Source organism: Macaca fascicularis, chromosome 4 (genome assembly GCF_037993035.2).
Source record: "Macaca fascicularis isolate 582-1 chromosome 4, T2T-MFA8v1.1".
In the NCBI taxonomy this organism is placed as follows: Eukaryota; Metazoa; Chordata; class Mammalia; order Primates; family Cercopithecidae; genus Macaca; species Macaca fascicularis.
The window spans coordinates 42273745-42286684 of record NC_088378.1 but is presented as its reverse complement, the minus strand read 5'-3'; the positions used below and the strand labels follow the sequence as shown (position 1 = coordinate 42286684).

Sequence of the window (12940 nt, the reverse complement as noted above, 5' to 3'; positions counted from 1 at the left end):
TGATCCTATGATATAAACCAAAGAGAGCCTTGGAAGCACATTCTGCCATAATCAGCATCGGTTTTTCTGCGGATTTTGGTCTGATGGATGTCAACAAAACAATTTATCTGCTTTATTATTATTATTATTATTATATATTTTTTTGAGACAGAGTCTAGCTTTGTCGCCCAGACTGGAGTGCAGTGGCGCGATCTCAGCTCACCGCAACCTCCACCTCCCAGGTTCAAGTGATTCTCCTGCCTCAGCCTCCCAAGTAGCTGGGATTACAGGCGCCCACCATCACACTCAGCTAATTTTTGTATTTTTAGTAGAGACAGGGTTTCACTGTGTTGGCCTCGAACTCCTGACCTTGTGATCCGCACACCTAGGTTTCCCAAAGTGCTGGGAGTGTGAGTCACTGCACCTGGCCTATTATTATTATTATTATTATTATTATTTTCTGAGAGTCTTACTCTGTCTCCCAGGCTGGAGTGCAGTGGCTTGATCTCCACTCGCTGCAACCTCCACCTCCTGGGTTCAAGCAATTCTCATGCCTCTGCCTTCCAAGAAGCTGGGATTACAGGTGCCCACAACCACCATGCCCAGCTATTTTTATACTTTTAGTAGAGACTTAAGTTTCATCATGTTGCCAAGGCTGGTCTCAAACTCCTGGCCTCAAGCAATCTGCCCACCTCGGCCTCCCAAAGTGCTGAGATTACAGGTATGAGCAACTGTACCTGGCCACAATTTCCCTGCTTTCTCTCTATGACATTTATGCACAGATGAAACTACTACTGGTGGGTCATGGACTTCATGGAGAGGGACCCAGAGACACAGCCAGCAGAAGCCCTTGGGTTAGTGTCAGCATGGGGGCGTCAGGAGTGGGTGCTCACCAGATCAGGTCCGTGAAGCGCCTGTGCAGGTGCATGGAGGAGGAGGAGCTGCTGAGCACAGACAGGACGCACTCCAGGTAGAGAAGCTGCAGCTGCTGGCTGTCACTGTGGAAGAGCAGAACCGACACAAATGCAGACAAAAGACAAGACAAAATTAAAGAGGTAATGTGTGGAAACATGCTCGGAAAAATGGTAGGCGTTACCAAAGTGCTAGTTTTTGGGGGAAGGTTAGCATTATGGGTTGAACTCTGTCTCTCTCCCCAAATTCACAGGTTGGAGTCCTAATCTCCAGCACCTCTGAATGTGACTTTATCTGGAGATAGGTCCTTACAGAGGTGATCAAGTTAGACTCAGTTCACTGGGGGGATGCTAATCCAACATGACTCTGTCCTTAAAGAAATGGAAATTTGGACACAGAGACGTTCATTGAAGGAAGACAGTGTGAAGAGACACAGGGAAAAGACAGCCATCTACAAGGTGAGGAGAGAAGCCTGAGGAGATCCTTCTCTCTCCGTTCTCAGGAGGAACCAACCCCACTGAAGCCTTGATCTTGAACTTACAGGCTCCAGAACCGTAATACAATAAATTACTGTTTAAGGTACTCAGTTTATGGCACTTTGTTACAGCAACCTCAGCAAAATAATACAGTTGGGTGAATTTTTTTTTTTTTTTTTTTACTAATAAACTTTACTTTTTAGAGCACTTGGAGATTTACAAAAAACTGACCATGAAACAGAGTTACCATATTGAACTATTATTAAACCTTACATTGGTATAGTACATTTGCCACAATTAATAAAAAATTGATATATTAACTAAAGTCTGTAGTTTATGGCAGAAATGCTAATTTTTATATTATCTAAACCTTTCAAGAGACCGTTTACCACATTATCTTTTCATTGGTGAACACTTTATGAACTTGCATTAGACTTTTCTTCCTTATTGAGGAAACGTGATTTTTCTGTGGAGAAATTATTTTGTGTCCAAGTTATTATTATGGGGTTCCTCATAGAGGAACAGAGCCAGATGAAGAAAACAGACAACTTTATGGGGAACACATTCCTAATATCCAGATTAACTTCTCTCCCCAGCCTACCAGAAAGTATTAAAATCCAGGTAGGTGACAAGAGTGACAGATAGGGCTAAGGAAGAATTTAATTTTCAGGGACATGTTTATTGCAAACACATAATAAATCCTTTCTTAGAGAGTTCACTCAGTAATGTGGAATGGGAATACTCAGAAAAAGGAAAAACTTGCTTATAAAAATAATTTTTGGTTGTGTCTCTTTCACCTAATTTAAAATAAATAAATGTCCAAAGGAAGTCAGGAAGTCTAGTGTCTTTGACAGTTCAAATAAGTCCCAGGAGAAGGGGGTGGAAGGAACAGAAATGCTCATGACAGGCCAACTAGAAACTTGAAGAGAGAGGAAGGAAGCAAAGAAAAGTTAACAGTAGACAGTGCCAGGGCCAGAGGTTACATCCACACAACTGCCAAATTGAGAAAGACCGTGCAATTGTAAGACACAGGATAGTAAGAGGGATGGAGTCCTTTATTTATGTGCCATTAAATACCCCAACATTGATATTATGCCCGAAAGCCTTTTGTGGCCTCTTCACTAAAAATACTGTTTTTATTTTCTTTTAAGGTTTATAGAACTAAACAAAAACAAAGACAAGAGACAGAGATAGTTTGTAGCCCTTTACAGAAAAAGATTCCCGACCCATATTCTAAAATCTCCCTTGTCTAAAGAGAGCTGTATAATGATTAAATAATGTTATTATTCTGTAGAAGGGAAAGTCACTTATATTTGGATATACTCTGTCTACCACACCCTTTGAGAGTAGAAGAAGAAATGGGGAAAGGCTGAGTCTCCACAAAAATTATTCCTATTTGCCAAGAGGAAGGTGATGGATGGAGGAAGAGTAAGAAATCATGAGCCATTCTTGGGCCAGGTAAGGACCTCACATTTCTAGGCTTCTAGTCCTACAAGCTTCCCTACGCTTTTGACCACGACGTAGCTCTTGACATGAAACAGGAGGTTTCTTCACTCTTATGGGACTGGACAGACATATAAGCCAGTAGATAAAGCACGGGTGGGAAGGGCTGTGAACGAATACCTTAACACAAGGTTCTGTGAGACCATATGGCAGGAGTACCTTCTTAGAAAGAATATCCACAGGACATGCGTCTTAGTAGATTCTCAAGTTCAAGTAGGAGACTGTGGCATGGTGAGGCACAGGAAGAGGTGTCACAAAATGTGGGGGTGGAGGAGGAAGGGATCTGGGCTGAGAGGTTGTGGCTAAAGCACAGTGTGTGAGGATGGTATCAGCCTGAGAGGTGGACAGAGGCCCGATCAGGAAGGGTCCTGTAGGCCACGCTAAGATGTCTGGACTTTATTTGGAGGTAAAACAGTGACATGACCAGATCTGTATTTCAGAATGTTCAATTTGTTTGCTTTACGAGGAAGAGAGTGGACAGGACAAATCAGAGGGCCATGGTATCAATTGTAAGCCATATTTAAAAAATCACTTCTGGAAGGATGGCCTTCACTGTAGTCTCGGTTAATCATTCTGACCAATCACTTGACCCGTTATTAAGAAGAAGAATTATTAAATGCTCCAATTCAAAAATTTCTCTTTTTCTTTCAAACTGTCAGTCTAGCATCACAAAACGAAAACAACTATAGACTGGAAAGACTCTCACTTTCTGAAATCATTGGAAATAAGTCCATAGAAAAGCTATGAGTCATTAAGCTATTGGCAAAGTGTGCCACGGTGAATTCTTCAACCCCGAGATTATCAGACTCACTGACAGGGAACGCATTGCCAAGGTAACTGGCCTGAGAGTCTCCTTGGAGACTGAACGCAGCAGCTTTTGCGTGGGTTGCAGCAGTCTGGAAAACAGGTGATCGTGGCCGTGCATGAGTCACACCATTAAAGGAGCTGTTTAAAACGTAAGTACCTTCCACTAGATACACACGCGCACGCACACATTGTGTATGCATATAACAGCCGGCCCTACACAAACAAGTAGAATGCACAAGGCAAAAAGTAGCCTAGAAACCAGCCAACTCCTTCAAAACACACAGGGAAAAACCTGTCCACTTAGGAGGGCTGTAAGTCACTTTCCTTGGTCTTTTGTCTGAGCATTTCATGGTTGACAGGCTGAGTATCTGCTGGTTTCGTTCTCTGCTCATCACTGAACTTCTTCCGAGGTGCACGATCTGTGGAGAACAGCGCTCAGGCGTGGACCCACGGGCCGTGAAGGCGAAGCAGCCACATCTCCTGGCAAGGCTACTGGGAGGGCAACCTAGCACATTTTGTATCTCTGGAGTTCTTAGGGTTTTGTTTTGAACCATTTTGACTTTGCTTCCCTTAGAAATAGATTTGAATTTAGTTAAAGGAGAGAAGAAATTTAGTAATTGTGTAAGGAGAGAAATGGAATTAACACAGACAGTGGGAATGCTTTGGTAGGCCCCATCGATTCCAAGCCTGCGTTGGTATAGGTTTCACTCTAACATTCTGTTCTAGGAGGAGAGGGAAGCAGGGAAAGAGTGATGGGAAACAGGCAGAGAATAAGTATCTTTCTAAGCCCAATTATCCTTCCTGAAATTCTTGGATTTAAAAAGCATCATGTAACTCAACTTGCCTAACATAGGATTCTATTAATACCACATTGCCAAGGCATGCGAGGGAGTGTTCTACATTCCTGAATACATTTTCTGAATCCTCCCAAGAGACCAAGCATATCATGAACACACACCCCTACAGAGCTAAAGCCCTAAGAGGCACTAATTTTGGAAATGGCTATTGAGGTTAGTAAATACTGATTCTAGTGTAATTTCAGAGGAATAACCTATTCAGAGGGTAGAAGAGGCATCAAGTTTAGCTAATAGAAATAAAGGAATTAAGTTAGCAAAATCAGAAGCAATGGTACACAAGTGAAAACTTAGCAAGGAGAATGAACAGAAGCACCAGAGTGAGAGTAGCCGGGGCACAGGACTATCTTACCAGGTGGACATAAAGTCTTCCCTTACAGCTACGCTAAGCATCCTGTGCCCCCAGCATCTTTAGCAAAAGGCCCCCATCTTAGGGTAATAGAGTCATGATGGCAAATACTGAAATCAAACAAAGCAATCAATTTCTAGAGGCAGAACTATGACCAGGGGAATTGTACTGGAAAATCAAGCAAGACTGAGAATCCTATAAAATCATTAAGCTCTAAAATAACATGCCTAAAGCCATCTTCGATCCAATGTACAATGAGAAATCCTAGAAAAATGTGCACGTGAATTATTTTCTCCATTTAAAACCTATTCTCAAATTCCTGACATCAAGTGATCCGTCTGCCTGGGCCTCCCAAAGTGCTGGGATTACAGGTGTGAGCCACCAAGAGACCAGCCTAGCCAACATGGCGAAACCCCATCTCTACCAAAAATATAAAAAATTATCTGGGTGTGGTGACGCATGTCTGCAGTCCCAGCTACTCAAGAGGCTGAGGCAGGAGAATTGTTTGAACCCGGGACGCAGAAGTTGTAGTGAGCCCAGATCACGCCTCTGCACTCCAGCCTGGGCGACAGGGTAAGACTGTCTCAAAAAAACAAAAACAAAATACCTATTCTTAAGTCGTGTGGTTAAGAAATGCTTTGTTTTTCAGTGACTGATTGAAATCTACAACCTTTATTTTCTAATATGTATGTGTGAGCACTTTCAGTGTGTGTTTGTGCAATGCATTTTCCTAACAATCTACAGTCAAATTTCTGATGTACACAGCCCAGTGTTCTTAACTGTATGATGACTAGAATTAGCAGCAACTATTCTAAAAGCAAACAAACCAGTTTAAAGCAAATGTATGTCAAATATTTACTACATGCTAGACACTGCGCAATCAAAAATAATTCTACTTACAGCAGTACTTCCTAGATTTCAAAACTGAGTGTTTATAATAATTACATTATAGGCATAACCTTAAATACCCACAGGTAAACCAGGTCATATGGTTGCCCTACAGATGAGAGGGATTCCTGGAGCTGATGGGGATTTCTGGGTGGCTGGAGCCATCCAGGTTTAAAGAACCGTGAACTTGAATCCCAGAATGCCAGGCACTCACTGAACCTAGCTTTTCTGACTAATGAACAATGGTATGTTTTAAGCCTATCCATGTTGGGCCTACAGACTCATTTTGCCTTATCCTGCTGACTAGGGACTTATGTATGTATGTATGTATGTATGTATGTATGTATGTATGTATGTATTTATTTTGGAGTTTTGCTCTTGTTGCCTAGGCTGGAGTGCAACGGCACGGTCTCAGCTCACTGCAACCTCTGCCTCCCTGGTTCAAGCGATTCTCCTGCCTCAGCCTCTCTAGTAGCTGGGATTACAGGCACCCGCCACCACGCCTGGTTAATTTTTTGTATTTTTAGTAGAGATGGGGTTTCACCATGTTGGCCAGGCTGGTCTCAAACTCCTGACCTCTAGTTAGGTTTTAATTACTAACTGGCATAACTACCATGAGCCTCTCCCACGTTTCTGGCAGTTAAAAACTCCAGATTTTTCCCTTAGAAAACTACTCAGAAAAAAGTTTAGCTAATTAGTTTTCCCTTGCTTATGAAGTAACAAATACAGTCTTCATAGTTTTTGTGGTTCTGGTGGTCTTCGTGCTATTCCCTGCCAATGCTAGCACGTGGGGGTGGAGCAGGGGTCAGGGAGAAGCACCCCCGACAGCTGGCAGTACCTGGTTGCCACCAGCGAGGCTGCGGTGTCCCCTGGTGAACACAAACAAGTTCACCTGTTAACATCAGATGAGGACTCACCATGAATGCGCTGGAACAGGATGAAAGCCAATCAATGGCCACGCCTGAACAGAGGTCTTCTTTTTTAAAAGGGCTCCGTATGACCACAAAAATGAACAAATGTCCCTCTCCCCTATGACTGACTCCCACTTCTTCTTCTATGACAACTCTAGCTCCCATCTGTTGGTCCTGCCTGCTAGAAAAAATTAAGATGCCCAGTGCTAGAATTGCGCCTACTTTCTGACAGCACCCAATCTTTGAACAGAACGCTCAATTTATAACCCATTCTAAGTCACCTAACTCATGCTAAAATCCTATAACAACTCCTCCTAACACCCTTTTACTGTCCTGTGGTTTCCCATGGTGGACAGGCTCCCTCACATAAGAAGTTACTAAAATGAATCCTGTTAACTTCAGGTGTTCCTGGAGCTCTGTGGCTGATGGGCATTGGCAGTCTTTTAAGAGTATTTTCTCATTCGATCTTACAAAAACATCAATGTGTTTTGTATTACTGATATTCTATACAATATTATAGTAATTACCATAAGAAATAGTATATTAATTATTTTATAGGATATACAAACTTAGGGTGGTTCAGATCTTTGTCCAAAGTCACACGCCAGTAAGGGGCAACGTGTGGGTTTTAACCCAGGTAATCCAACAAAGATAATGTAGTTGAGCCAATAGTGATTAAACATCACTCTTGATTGTGTCTTAGGGGAAAATATGCCAATAGAAACATATTCCAACTCTGCTATACCAGCTGTCTGTGTTATGATGGAGGGAACTGGATGGGGAGGGGGAGGACTTAGCACTAGAAGAGATCAGACCTCTGGTCACTGATGGGTAAAGTGAACACATGACCTAAACCAGAACACCTTTGAGAGTGAAGGAGGGTAATTATAATTATTACACAACAGGTATAATCTGGGACTGTCCCAAGCAAAGCAGGTGGCATGGGGGCCTTAAAGATGGGGTCGCTGCAGTTGGTGCTAGAGCCCTCAGTTAGGATGGTAATCTGAGTGCCAGCTCCACTGTTCCAACACTCCATGGTCAGGAAAGATGCGGACCTACGCAGGGTACAGCAGGAGCTATTTACATCCATCTGCTGTGGGACTCAGCCCTCCTGAGCAGGGGGAAGCCCAGACCTGCTGCCTGCCTAGCCTGCCAGGGTCCAGGGATGGGAGAAATTTGAGGGTGGGGGGTAGAGAAAAAGTGCTATTTCTTTTTGGTTTATACTATCCATGTATTAAATAGGCCTTTTCATTTTTAAAAATAAATTTTATTTGCATATTTAAGGTTTACAACATGATGCTATAGGATTTATATATATTCTAAAATGGTTACTATAGTGAAACAAATTAACATATCCATCATCTCACATAGTTACTCATTCCCTCCCACCACCCATCCACAGCCCAGTGGCAAGAGCAGCTGTAAGCTACTCATTTAGCAAAGATCCTGAATACAATACATTATTAATAACTATAGTCCCCATGTTGTACATTTGATCTTTAGACTTATTCGACCTACACATTTGCTACTTTGAATTCTTTGGCTTATATCTCCCTATTTCCTCTCCCCGACCCCAACCCTGGTATCACTATTTTATTTTCTATTTGACCTTGAAGTGCCTCAATAAAGAGAGCTTACTTTGGTCAAAATATAGAGGTGACTTACAGGAACAACAGAAGAATTGATGAAGAAACCATTTGGCAACAACTTCTAAGAGTAATTCTAAGCTTAGCTTAAAAAATAATCCTAAATTTCTGAGAAACCAAAAGCCAAACAAATTAAAAGATGAGTTTCTGCAATATTTCCAGCAAAGTGAGACACCTCATTCTTGCCTACAACTAGACTATTTCTCCCAACTCATTCCTGCATTTAAAATTCAGCAAGTAAGTTTTCTGCATCATCAGATGTCCTAGTTACAAATGAATGATAGTTTAATGTCTTTCACAATTCAAAGGGCCCTTCAGAATTGTAATGTGTTGAAGAATTTTGCAATTCATGACATATGTAGCTGGTAGAGACTTTTCATCCCATGTTGAAAGTCTGGTGTTTTATGATTTGGCTTTACTACAGGTACACAGGTTGTCTTGTTAACGACTGCACGGAAAGATGGAGCAGCAGGCATCACCTAAGTGAACTCAGATATTAATTGATATGCAAAAACAAAAAGTAAAAGTCAGAGTAACATGCTCTTTTTAAAGCCAGTTGTGTGAGCTCATAGGCTCTAGAATGTCAGAAGAAATAGAGATAAATTACACAGTCCAACGAGGGCAGCACGGTTTGATGAGAAGAGTCACGCACTGGGACACAGCTGAGATCTGGCCGAGACGGGACCGGCTCTTACACCAACTAGCACTCAGCCCAGATTCTTCCCACTCAGCTTCATGCTCCAGGAAGCAATTGCTCTCTGTAAGGTATTGTGTTCCCATTGTCACAGCAGAAAGTTATATACTCTAGTAATGGTATTTGGTTATTTGAATTGTGCCAAATTTCAGAATATATTCCTTAGTAAATACCAGTGTTGAGTCCCTATAATCTTATAATCCATAATTTGAAGCGATGCTGTAGACAAAGGTTATTTCAGAAGGAGACCACCAGTAAAGAAAAGCGGCAATGGTTAGGGCACTTACTTTATGGCGGCTTGCAGCTTCTCACACAGGACGGTGAGTACAGAGACAACATCATCACAGAGGGACTCTACTGTTGACCCTTCAAAACAGAGGAGGTTATAGGCATGAGACATCAACAGAGGGCATGACAAGTTCCCTGAACCGTCCTTCCCATCCTCCACTTTAGATGGTTTTTGAGACTGAAAAGATGATTTTCAGATGTGGAGAAGCCCTTAGGCCACCAAAGTGATGATCACAGAAATGATAAGAATTAAGTGTAATTATTCCTTTTTTTGTTTTTTGGAGGCAGAGTCTCACTCTGTCACCCAGGCTGGAGTGCAGTGGCACCATCTTGGCTCACTACAACCTCCGCCTCCCAAGTTCAAGCAATTCTCCTGCCTCAGCCTCCCAAGTAGCTGGGATTACAGGCACCTGCCACCACACCCAGCTAATTTTTTGTGCTTTTAGTCGAGACGGGTTTCACCATGTTGGCCAGACTAGTCTTGAACTCCTGACCTCAGGTGATTCACCCCCTCAGCCTCCCAAAGTGTTGGGATTACAGGCGTGAGCCACCGCACATGGCCTATAATTATTCTTTCTAAAGCAAGACACTCAAAAAGATAGTCCCAAAAGAAAATAATAGATTGTTTTTTATTATCAATAAAATTCACACTTACCAAAGGGAAATTAGTAATTTCAAAAACATCATGATAGACAACAATTTTCTTAATATTTAGGCCATGTGTGTATTCCTTATTCTGACCCTTGAATTTCTGGGTCTTCTGAGCTGATTAGAATAGTATCCCAGAGAGATAAAATAAGGCAGCATGGGAAAAGATGGGCTTTGGAACTAAGAAATCAGAGAAAAATGGGGCGAAATAATTTAGCCAGATCTTTACCTACTTTATTTGTTGAGCATCTGCAGGGCACATGGTCTTTGTTGATACTGGAGCAATAGTTGATGTCGGAAAAATAAAATTTCCCTCTAAATGTGCTCTAGTTTCCAGAAACTAGAACCAAAACTCCCACAGAAGCATAGTGGGAAATTTGGAATCTGTTCAACTACACGTCAAAAACTGCTGATTGTGTGAGTTTGGGCAAACTTCAGTTTTTCTTCTGTCAAAAATGGGATAAATAATACTAATTTCACAGAATTGTCAGGCTACGTGAAACAGCAAGTCGAAGCATTTGTTCCCTAAAATAAAAACCTGTAAAGGTCTTTACAAATGTGGCTCTAAGTATCTGATGAATGTATAAATGAATGATGATGGTGACGTCAAGGAAGATGGAGAGAAAATGGCAAGTGTGTAAGAGAGAAAGTAAAGTTGGAGGAAGGCAGGGAAAGAGAAATAAATGGCTGTTCCTCAGAATTAAGATCTTAAATGCAGCAATAAAGAAAAGAAATGATAAAACATAGTTTAAGATTAATAAAACCCACACAAGTAGTCCTTAAGCTCAATTTTAGATAAACGTTAAATGAGTCCCTCTGTCAATTTTTTACTATTATATTTTTTAGAGCTATATTCTTGACCAAGAAGATGCAGACCCCCTTTTTAGTTTATAAAATCATCCCACATTAAAGTGAAGCCTTTATGAGAACACCATAGCCAAAAAGAAGAAAGGAAGATGGAACATCTTAGCGCATGTCACTGAGAGCATCCAACTGAAAAGGGCACCTTCCAGTCCGTGGCCCAAGAATGTAGCATCATGGGACTGAAACAATACACTCTAGTGATGCTTTAGAATGTGACTTAAGGCGTGTATCTTTCTCATTTCTTTCAAATACTCTTCCTCTCCTAGTTGTGGCTGGTAAGCTGTTTCTCTCCTTTTCATTCTCTCCCTTTTTTTCCCCTCCTCCTCACCTCCATCTCCTTCTCACTATTATTAACTGGCAAATATAATAGAAAAGCAGATTTTTCCAATATTTAAAAAAATTACTCAGTCTGAATTTCAATTTTTTAATCAGATATTATTTTTGCATACTTTCAGAAACTAGTATCAAACCTGTTTTTAAAAATTAAATTGCTGGTTAATTATATATGTGGACTTCTATATTTTTTTCTTTTCCTGTGGGTCAGAATGAAGGTTCCTTAACTTGATTTTAGCTGATCTTTAAATTGGGTTGTCTGCAAGTGGCCCTGTGAGATGACTCAACATTCTTGTCAAAAAATTGGTATTTGACAAACACAATTCTGGTGCAGTAACACTGTATGCCAATCAGGTTTCTACAATCTTCTATCCAGTTATTCTCATTTTAGCAATTAAACCTGACTTCATGGAGAATGAAGTAACTAACAAAGCCAGCCTGCAAATCAGAGGTATGTGAAGTGTTAATACCACTCACAGAGTTGGATCAGGAACAGGTGTGGTTGGCATAAGTGAATGCAGGAACAGAAGAAAGACAGCAGCTGATTAAATAATGCCACCTAAGGCAAAGCCAAGCACAACCTCCAAGAGAATGGTAAAACAACCCGGGAGCTCCTAGACATCTTTGTACCCCTCACTCCAAACACTCAGTAGGCATTCTCACAGCTGCTTTAAAAACTGAACTAGTACAAATCAAATGCAATACCTTGATTCCCGAATTCCTGTGGGACATCTGGGTTTTCAATTATCTAGTAAGGGAGACACACACACACAATTAGGAGATTCAGGCAAGAAAAATCCTGACTCTTTGACGCTGGGAAAATTCTAGGACACAAAATGGCCTCTGGAGCGTCCTGGGCTCAGCTACCTTGCCTGAGCACACACCCCACCCACCAGCTCTTGAGAGCATTTCATTATTCATGGTGTTTATGAGAAAAATTATTATCTCTGGAACTGAGCTTATCAGTTCCCAAAATAATTCATTCAAGAGTGTCCACGCAAACGTGTGGACACGCCTCGTGGACACTTCCTGGAAGTTTAAACCCTTTGGTGCACTTAAACTCCCAGGATTCCAGGATGCTGGGCTGTGACCTGGGGCAATGCCTGCCTAAAGAGGTGAGTTAATTTCACTCAGAGAACAACCTATTCCAAGGCTACAGCTGACACTGTGCATGGCCCCTAATAAATACAGACTCTTGGCCATAAGCAGGATTAGGTTCCTGGACTTCAAAATAACTGGTCAGAATCTCCATCTTTGTATTTGATGGGGAGCATTTTAACCATACCGAGCCAGCTGCTCTTGGCTAGGTACATCCAGAACTATGAGGGCAGAGACAGAACCATGAGGGAAGGGAAAATAGGAAGGAAAAGACATTTACAAATAATCAGACTTACTTCCCATTGCAGGGATAACTCAGCGACTACTGAGCAGAGACTAAGAAGGTGGCACTTTATTCTCCCTACCTCTTTGCACCAAGAGATGATAAGGAGGTATTTTCATACCAACTAATTACCAGACATGTAACTCATCCCATGGTGCTGATTTAATTTTTAAACTTGTTACAGGCACATATTTCTACCATTCTCTGTTCATTAATTTGCAAGCTCAGCTGCTTCCACAGCAACTTTTGTGAAATGTTATGTCAGTATCTACAGCTCAGAATGGCTAAAGCCAAGTTGAGAACAACACTTTCTGGAGGAAACACATTTGAGTCATATTTAAGGGTAGGAGAATCCCTCCATCCTTCAGCCCCAAATATTTAAATGTAGCAACTTTACTTTTTGAAAT

General features: G+C 41.5%; 1 protein-coding gene across 3 annotated transcripts in view; it reads right to left on the bottom strand.

Annotated features, from left to right (window-relative positions):
* Nucleotides 1-12940, bottom strand: part of ARFGEF3 (ARFGEF family member 3) — a 189684-nt gene that overhangs the window by 93978 nt on the left and 82766 nt on the right. For 2 of the 3 annotated variants that reach the window (XM_005551963.5, XM_065543459.2), the window contains 3 exons: nt 11858-11900; nt 9307-9385; nt 873-977 (listed from right to left, as the gene is read on the bottom strand). In XM_005551963.5, coding sequence (XP_005552020.3) covers nt 873-977; nt 9307-9385; nt 11858-11900 — 227 coding nt within the window. The remainder of the gene's footprint in view (nt 1-872; nt 978-9306; nt 9386-11857; nt 11901-12940) is intronic. The other variant, XM_074037117.1, reaches the window with a different exon arrangement.